At 39.2% G+C, this 9,806-nt stretch overlaps 1 protein-coding gene across 11 annotated transcripts in view; it reads left to right on the forward strand.

Moving 5' to 3' along the window:
* The window catches only part of LOC116070300 (mediator of RNA polymerase II transcription subunit 15-like), an 18,292-nt gene extending 12,952 nt beyond the window's left edge, over positions 1 to 5,340 (forward strand). For 5 of the 11 annotated variants that reach the window (XR_004110346.1, XR_004110353.1, XR_004110345.1 and 2 more), the window contains 3 exons: positions 444 to 499; positions 2,179 to 2,242; positions 5,135 to 5,334. Coding sequence is in view for 4 of the 11 variants with exons in the window: in XM_031341632.1 (XP_031197492.1) it covers positions 2,179 to 2,242; positions 5,135 to 5,337 (267 nt within the window). In the remaining 7 variants the exon portion in view is untranslated. Of the gene's footprint in view, positions 1 to 443; positions 500 to 2,178; positions 2,243 to 5,134 lie in introns of all 11 variants that reach the window. The other 6 variants (XM_031341632.1, XM_031341608.1, XM_031341614.1 and 3 more) reach the window with 2 other exon arrangements.
* Positions 5,341 to 9,806: the final 4,466 nt, after the last annotated feature.

Below are 9,806 nucleotides of genomic sequence, written 5' to 3' on the forward strand. Positions count from 1 at the left end.
AAGAAGAAGAAGAAGAAGAGCAGCAGCAACCCTCCTTCCCCCTCCAAACAAAACTCTAAGACAAATACAGAATGGGAGAGTTTAACAAAATTAATCCTGTTAATTTTTTTTAACTTCCATGTTTTGTCATGTAGTTTTTGGCATTAATTAATACAAATAAACAAGATAAAATAAAACAAGTAGCCTAGAAATTTTATAAAATTCTACAAATAAAATATGATGTAGTATTATCTCAGTGCCCGTCTCTGTTTATTTTGCCTTATTTTATTTATTTATTGACTCTGGGGTTCAGTGTCAGCTGTGTTAGACAATTGCTGTGCCATGAGCCAACCTTGTTTCTGTGAAAATCTGCTGTGCACTTAGTAAGTCAGATATTGCCTTATGATTGTTTGAAATGTACATTTTATTTTATATTTGAAACCAAGTTCTTCTCTGTAACCCAGGATAATCCTAAACTTGCCACCCTCCTGCATCTACCTTCCAAGTACTGGAATTACAGGTGTGTGCCACCATGCCCAGCTCTGAAATGAATTAAACTTTATTTATTTTTTATTTTAATTTTTAAAATATACTTACATTATTTATATGTTGTATTTTGCTTGAATGTATGTTTGTGCACCATGTGCATGTCTGGTGTCCTTAGAGGTATCAGTCCCCTGGAATGGGAGTTATAAATGTTTGTGAGCTATGGGAATTGAACCCAGGTCCCCGGCAATAACAAATGCTCTTAACTGTTGAGCTATTTCTCCAGCCCCTAGATTTCATTTTTTATTTTGAGGTGATTGTAGATTCACATAGTGTTGAAATAGGCATTTTCTCTGTTTCTATAAAGATTTTATTTTTTAATTATATGCATCTATGTGTGGGTTTGTGCTTCTGAGTACAGTGCCAGAGGAGACCAGAAGAGGGCATCAGATATTTCTGGATGCTAGAGGTACAGGCAATTGTGAGATACCTTATGTGGGTGCTGGGAACCGAACTCTGGTCCTCTGGAAGAGCAGTTCACACTTCTTTTTTTAAATCCAAAAAAGATTTATTTATTTATTTAATTAGCTGTTTTCTTTATAATTTCAAATTTATCATTTATCATTTATACAAATTTATATATTATACAAAATATAAAATTTATATAAATTTATCATTTCAAATGATATCTCCTTTCCCGGTTTCCCCTTCCCCTCAAAACCAAACAAACCCTGTTCCCTCCCCTTCCCCCCTGCTCACCAACCCAACCTCACCTGCTTCCCGGCCCTGGCATTCCCCTACACTGGGGTATAAAACCTTCACAGGACCAAGGGCCTCTCCTTCCATTGATAACTGACTAGGACATCCTCTGCTACATATGCAGTGGAGCCATGAATCCCTCCATGTGTACTCTTTAGTTGGTGGTTTAGTCCCTGGGAGCTCTGAGGGTACTAGTTAGTTCATATTGTTGCTCATCCTAAGGGGCTGCAAACCCTTCAGCTCCTTGGATCCTTTCTCTAGCTCCTTCATTGGCGACCCTGTGCTCAGTCCAGTGGATGGCTGTGAGCCTCTACTTCTGTATTAGTCGGGTACTGTCAGAGCCTCTCAGGAGAGAGCTATCTCAGGCTCGTCATCCAGCACTTGCTGGTATCCACAATCAGTTCACATTCTTAATTATTACTGAGCCATCTCTCCAGCTCTGTTCACGAATTCTTCACCCAGTTTCTCTAAATGGAAACATTTTGCAAAACTCTAGTAAAAATTTACAACCAATATCCTGACATTTATAGATTCAAGATACTTTATTTGCCCCACTACAAGTTTCCTTCCTCCTTTGTCTTTGTGTAGCCAGACTTACTGCCATTCATTTTCACCCCTCCCTAATTCCTCGCAACTGTTAATTTTTTCTTCAGTTCTGTAATTTTGTTTCTTTTTCTTTTTCTTTTTTTTTCTTTTTTCTTTTTTCTTTTGGTTTTTCGAGACAGGGCTTCTCTGTGTAGCCCTGGCTGTCCTGGAACTCACTCTGTAGACCAAACTGGCCTCAAACTCAGAAATCCGCCTGCCTCTGCCTCCCAAGTGCTGGGATTAAAGGCGTGCACCACTACTGCCCAGCTCAGTTCTGTAATTTTGTATTTTCAAAACGGTCATATAAATGTAACCTCTTGGGATTGGGTTTCCTGTTGATGATTTTGTTGTTGTTGACGATCCCTCCAGGTTCGTGTCCTCAGCTTGTTCCCTTTGATTCCTTACTGGTGTCCCAAGGTGGAGTGTACTGCAGGTATGTGTTCTCCTTATTAGGGTATCTGTTTTCCTAATTTATTTTTGTTGTCCTAAACAAACTGCTATACGTCTTTGCATATAAATAGCACATAAATAGAGATGTAAATAGCTAAGTGTGTAGTTCCTGGGTCACTTTGCAGTTTCATGGTTAGTTGTCTAAGAAACCAGCAAGATGGGCTGGCGGGCGAGATGGCTCAGTGGGTAAGAGCACCAACTGCTCTTCCAAAGGTCCTAAGTTCAAATCCCAACAACCACATGGTGGCTCACAACCACCTGTAATGGGATCTGATGCCCTCTTCTGGTGTGTCTGAGGACAGCTTCAGTGTACTTATAATAATAAATAAATCTTTGGGCTGGAGTGAGTAGGGCCACCTAGAGCGAGCCGAGTCCTAAATTCAATTCCCAACAACAACATGAAGGCTCACAACCATCTGTACAGCTATAGTGTACTCATATACATAAAATAAATAAATAAATCTTAAAAAAAAAAAAAGCAAGATGTCTTTCAGAGTCCATTCATACTTCCACCAGCGTGGAGGATGGATGGTGCATCTAGCATTTCATGATGACAGTATCTTTATTTTGGGCATCTGTTTTCTTATCTCTTTGTGTGTGTGTTGGGGGGGGGGGGGATACGTGGGCAGGATCTCATTGTATAGTTTTGTTTTGCCTGGAACTTGCTAACCTTAAACTTATAGCATTCTCCTTGCCGCTGCCTCCTGGATACTGAGATACTAGTATGTGCTTCCAGACCTAGCAACACACCCACCATGTGTCTGTGCACATGTGTGTGTGTGTGTGTGTGCGTGTGCGTGTGCGTGTGCATGTGCATGTGCATGTGGAGGCTAGATGCTGGGGTTAGATGGCTTCTTTTGTTGCTCTCCACCTTGAGACAGGCTCTTGTTGAACCCAGAGCTGACCATTTGACTAGATTGTTCGGGCAACAACTTCTGGGTATCTGTCTATCTCTGCTCCTCACCTCTTCCTGGGCTTAGAGATGCTTATCACCATGCTTAGCTTTTACATGAACTCTGAGGATTTGAACTGAGAACCTCATGCTTGCTTGGCAGGCACCGTTCCAACCAAGCCATCCCCTCAGCCCCAAATATTTTATCCTTTGGAGGGAGAAAAAAAAATGGCTTTTTTAATTCAAATGTTCATGTAGCTATTGATGACATATAGATATATTGTTTTTTTCTCTTTAATTAAAAATTACCTTTATTTGGGTCCTGTGAGACGTGTGTGTTTAGGGTTAGGGTGGATGTCAGCAGACATCTTTAAGGAGCCAGTGCTCTCCTTCCAGTCTGTGAGTGTCGAAGGCCATCCGGCTTGGCAGCAAGTGTCTTTCACCTGCTAATCCCTCTCGCTGGCCCACCATCGGATTGTATACTCGTTGTCTATCTAGAAACCTTGCTGAACTCCGTTCAGTTATAGACGTTTATCCTAGACTCCCTGCGCTTTCTGTGTAGAAATCACATTACTTAGCAACAGAAATGCCGATGGTTCTCCTCATGCTTGTCATTTGTTTCTTTTTCTAGCGGTCCTACAGGAGCAAGTGCTAGGATGACTCAGTGCTGTGGGCACAGGCTTTCTCCTTTTGTCATCTTCAGTAGGAAGTCTCCTAAAATAGAAGTTTTTTCTTTCTTTCTTTGTTTGTTTTTTGTTTTTTCGAGACAGGGTTTCTCTGTGCAGCCCTGGCTGTCCTGGAACTCACTCTGTAGACCAGGCTGGCCTCGAACTCAGAAATCTGCCTGCCTCTGCCTCCCAAGTGCTGGGATTAACGGTGTGTACCACCACCATCTGGCTCTAAAATAGAAGTTTTAGTCTGAAGACTCTTTTAATTTTATTTTCAACTTCTCCTAGATGGTCAGGAAATAATAGTTTCAAACATTCGAGTTTTCCCCTGTGATTCCTCACTCTCTTTTACACAAGAACAAGAACATTTGAAATGAAATAAAAGTTCCAGTATAACTTATAATATTTTTACTATAGTATTTTAGGTTGTCTCTGTATTCTTAATATAACTCTCATTAATTATTAGTTAATTCTGCAAGGGAGGATGGCATTATAAGTAATAACATGGATTTTTGCCTGCCAGGTAATGCTTAAGAGTAAAATTCTCTTAAGCATCTAAACATTATTGAAGTTGCTCACAAGGGACAGATAACTTAATATTGACACAACCTTAAATAAATTGAAAAGGCATAAATCAGAGTAATGAGATTCAGAAAGCTGTTAATATTAATGGAGAAACCTTTGGGGGAAGTATAGAACAAAATCAAAGAATCTAGGAAGTCTAGATGAAAATGATGAGACCAGTTAATGATGAAAAATTTAGATTTTTCAACTTTCTAAAGTCAGATTATTCTATATTCTTAGAAACATGACATGTCTGTACAACTGTTCTTTGGAAAAATGGAATGGGGAATTTTTAGAGAAAACTGTCAAAACTTGCCAAGAATAAAGTATAGTTCTTCTGGTTTTGTATATAAAGAATTAGGATACTATTATACTTAATTTTTGAAATAAGAACCTGAGACTTTCTCCAAATAACAATGTTACAAATAATTAGTAATAAGAAGTATATGTATATCATGGGTGTTTATATGTGAGTGTCTAGGTAAAATACACATGTATTATATGTATACATGTATGTAATTGAGAATTCTTAACATTTATTATCATCAAACTTTAAGTATACAGTGAAAGGACATAGTTTGAATATATTAGGAGTTGTCTTTAAAATTAAAAAAAAATGAAATGAGAAAGCTAGAGAGATACAAAGTAGACATGTAAGAAAAATGATTTAGTGAAACATATTGACAAAAGTCTTGAAATGTATTGTGGGATAAGCTTCTTTGGAGAATTGAAGCTATATTATATTTGTCAGGTATAGAACTATGTTTACTCAAGTCTGAACAGCAAGAACAACAACAGCAACAACAACAGCAACAACAACAGCAACAACAGCAGCAACAACAACAGCAACAACAACAACAAAACAAAATTCAGCTGCCGTTTTTGTTAAGTTCTGTTTCTATCAATGTTTTCAAAGTATTAAGAATACAATTCAGTTGTATAACTCTTGCATGAATAGTACTGGATTCAGTCATTGCAACACACACATATATATACAAATACACACACATTGCATAAACACATGTACTTGTGAAGAGAAAATAGATTCAAACTAATGAGGATTTTGAAGAGTAATCTTCTACAGCATGTTCATGGCTTAAGAGTAAACACATCAAGCAATGAAGTGAAATAGAGGGCCCAGTAACACACGTGACTACAGCTAGCTAACCCTTGAGGAAGGTGCCAAAGACACACAATGGAGAAATACACTTAAAAATAAAAATATCTGTGCTGTGTTCATCTTGTGGACCAGAATTTAAATCCAATTAGGAAGTGGTTGGTTACTGCCGTGATGTCTATGCCACTATTGCACCATTTGGAATGCCTTGCCAGGCTAGTTCTTATTGTAGCTCCCAGAATTCTCAGCTGGGTACGGCTGATGATCACTTTTCTCCTGTAGTAGCATGTGTAGCACCATTCAGCACCGTGGAAGCTAGTTAGTAGGGATGAACCTTCCAGGTCAGTACCTTGGTTTCTCCATGTTCTATGATTAAAACCTTAGAGCAATAGAGGCTTAGTGTCAACTCCTGCAGAGATACCCATACCTGAAACTATTATTGGATGAAGAACCTATGGCTAGATAGTTTATAGGCCCTAGAGGAGAACGTATGTCTATTATTCTGCTAAATTTTTTTTCAAGACAGAGTTCCTCTGTGTAGCCTTGGATGTTCTGCAATTTACTCTTTATACCAGTATGGCCTCAAACTTTGGCCTGCCTCTGCCTCCTGAATGCTGGGATTAAGGGCACATGCCACTACAGCCAGCTGGATGTAGTGTTAACTGACTTCTAGTGACTTAACATTATATCCATAAATGAATACATCTCTCAGTTTTCATCTAAGAATCTTCTAATTCTAGTAGATGGTGGTTAACAGAGACCCACAATGAGCTAAGGTACAGAGAATGAGAGACTGCAAAGGGCTCAACCCCAACTGGAATATGTACTGTACCTCCACCCCCGCCCCACCCCCAGGCTCAGAGATCATTGTAGAAGAGGGGCAGAAAGAATACAAGACTCCTAGGCAGCAGATGACCATGAGGTAATAGTATCCTCTGGACACAGCAGGGCAGCTGCCCATATGAACTCACAGTGAGTGCGACGTCACTCACAGCCCATGCAAGTCCAAGACATCAAATCTCAGCATGGAGATGAGAATTAGGCATTTCTTCCTACCTCTAGTCTATTGAGAGCTGCTGGCTGCTGGAAGAGGGAGAAACAGTTTCCTATGAGAGTTTAGCCACATTCCAGTGGAAGACCTGGTATCCAAGAATATTTAGCAGCACAAATTGATCTTTGATGAGTTTACAAGAATAAACAAAAGACACAAAGTTGGATGAGTTGGAGAGGGGAAGGGACTATAAACAAAAGACATTGTATAAAATATTCAAAATAATAAAAGAATTGTTTAGAAAGAGGGCAGGATGATGGAGGGGTGGGAAGATGGGAAGTGGATCTGGGAGGAGTTAGAGGGATGAGAAAGGGTGAGTAGGATCAAAATACATAGTACAAATATATGAAATTCTTAGAGAATTAATAAATATGTAGTAATAAAAAACTGTGCTGGATAAACTAAAATGTGAATCCTACCCATCACCCTATACAAAACCAATCCAAAATGATCAAAGTCACCAACACAAGACTAGAAACAAAAAATATCCAAGGGAAATGCTGGTGGATAACTTCGAATCCAGGTCTAGGCAATGACTTTCTAAAAAGAACTCCAATAGCTCAGAAACAAACAAACAAATCTAGCAAGACTTGACACATGAGATAATATGAAATTAAAGAGGTTTGTACATATCAAAGGGGACAATTAATATATTGACAAGACAGACTGTGGAATGGACAAAAAAATCTTTGCCACCTATTCATCTAAATTAGTATCTAAGCTGCTAATTAATCTATTAGTGTAAATAGTATCACTGGGTAGGGGATTAGTCTCTAAAATACATAAAGAACTGCAGGGCCAGTGAGATGGCCCAGGTGATGGTGCTTGCTTGTCAAGCCTGAGTTCTCTCCATGAATAACAGGAATGGACATGAATATCCACATGTTGAAAAGAGAGGCCCAACTTCCAAAAGTTGTCCTCCTACCTCCACACACACACATGTGTGTGTATGGCACGCACAGCCATATGTACACACAGAAGCATACACACAAGTGAGTCATAAATAAGTAAATAAAAATAAAGGTACCCCAAATAGTAACCATCCAGTCATCCAGTCATTAAATGGACAAACGAGCTGGAAGGACACCATTCAAGAGATACACAAAAGGCTGGTAAATACGTAAAAAGATGTTACTATCTTTAGCAACCAGAGGAACACATGTCAAAGCTACATTGAGATCCAGTCTCAGTAAAAGCCATGTGGTTATCAGCAATAAAAACAAACAAAAATTCTGGTGAGGATGGTGTGTATGCATGAATGCACATGTACATATGCATAAACACAAACACACACACACAGACACACACACAGACACACACTACATTTGGAGGTTCTTTTTATTCCAGCTATGTGAACATTACATATATTAAAAAGAAAAAAAAAGACAGATGAACAAAGCCAATAGGTCTTGCTAACTTTTGCTCAGTCTTCTGTGGGCTCACATCTTCAGGAGATGCTCTGCCCGGCTCTGGAGAGTCAGTGTGGAGGCACAGAGAGTGGCAAGATATTCCATGGATTCACCTTGTTTCCAACATGGCTTTGGAGACAGCAAGCACTATTTCTGAATTTGTTATTCCACCTAGTAGAAGCAGAGCGGGATGGGAGCGAATGGGGTCATCCTGAGTTCAATTCCCAACAGCCACATGATGGCTCACGGCCATCTGTACAGCTACAGTGTACTCATACACATAAAAATAAATAAATAAGTAAAAAAAATAAAACCAAATAACTAGAATCAATATCACTGTCTACATTTTACAACTGAACAAACACCTTCAAAGAAATTAAGCTGCCTATGTAAGACAAACATTTTGAGTATCAGATTAACAGTTCTTTTAAGTTTCTATTTCAAAATTAAATCATAGTGGTAAAGTCAGAGAAAATCTATAGAAATTGCTAAAGAGAAGATACTCAATACTACACTCCACCTGAAGCATCACTTACACATAATTAAAAGTATTCATTGGCCGTGTACAGTTTTCATACTTTTTAGTGGATTCATTCAGCTGAAGTGCTATCACCATGAACTAGTGTTCTAATGTTTTATTATTCTGAAGAGATCTCCCAGGCCCATTTGCTACCAACCACCACCCTAACCTGTCCCAGGCAGCTCTGCGGCTGCATTCATGCCCAGAGCTTTGTGGGTTAATGGAGTTATGTGCCAGCAGAAGGAGTTGGGAAACTTGCGTGGAATTTCTGCTGTCTTCTTCATATGGTTCTAAAAAATTCCCAGCAATGCCTGAGCTTTGTTGGAATATTTCAATTATTACTTATTTCTTGCTCTTGGCATACTCATATTTTCTATTTATTCTCGAGATGACGTTTTTTGTAACCTTTTCCCAGAAACATACAATTGTCTAACTAGTTGACATAAAATTGTTCATAATGTTCTCTTACAACTAAAAACATCTGGGAGCATGCTGTGGTGCCATGTATGCATAATTCATACATCACATATATTCCTAATCCCAGTACCCAGGAAGCTGAGGCAGGAGGATTGCTATAACTTAGAGGTCCACCTAGGACACAGAGGAAGACCCTGTTTCAACTACTTCCCTTTCCTCCAGACTTGAAGAGGTGATATCTAAGAGGGGATTTTTTTTTTTTTTTTTTTTTTTTTTTGGTTTTTCAAGACAGGGTTTCTCTGTGTACCCCTGTCTGTCCTGGAACTCACTCTGTAGACCAGGCTGACCTCACACTCAGAAATCTGCCTGCCTCTGCCTCCCAAGTGCTGGGATTAAAGGCGTGTGCCACCACTGCCCGGCAATTTTTTTTTTTTTAAACAATAGAAAGAATGAGAATAACTGGTGTCCTGTCTTTCAGTCTACTGACTTTGGATATGTGCACATGGGCATAAAAATGAGCTAATGAGATGAGAAATAAGTAGTTGTCTCTAATTTACAGCAAACATCGGTGAGCTGTTTAATATACATGGCTTTCCGTGGATTTCCAGGCAGGCTTTTCCTAACTGATGTGTGCAGTAGAGGCCCTTTGCTCCCGTAGGTCCTATTCCTTGCTTTCAGCCATCTTGCCTTTTAAATGACTTTCCTGACACTCTGCAGCCACCCCACATTTTCTTAAGGAATGTATAATCATCTCCATCTCCCACTGCCACTCCATATACCCTCGTAAAGTACCCTCTAAAATCACGAACATATTTAGAGTACTTTTTGGCCATTTTCTGGTTATCTACTGTAGGGTAGGAAATTTACAAATAGTATGCCAGAGAGAGAGAGAGAGAGAGAGAGAGAGAG

This window comes from Mastomys coucha, unplaced genomic scaffold, assembly GCF_008632895.1.
Source record: "Mastomys coucha isolate ucsf_1 unplaced genomic scaffold, UCSF_Mcou_1 pScaffold1, whole genome shotgun sequence".
NCBI lineage: Eukaryota > Metazoa > Chordata > Mammalia > Rodentia > Muridae > Mastomys > Mastomys coucha.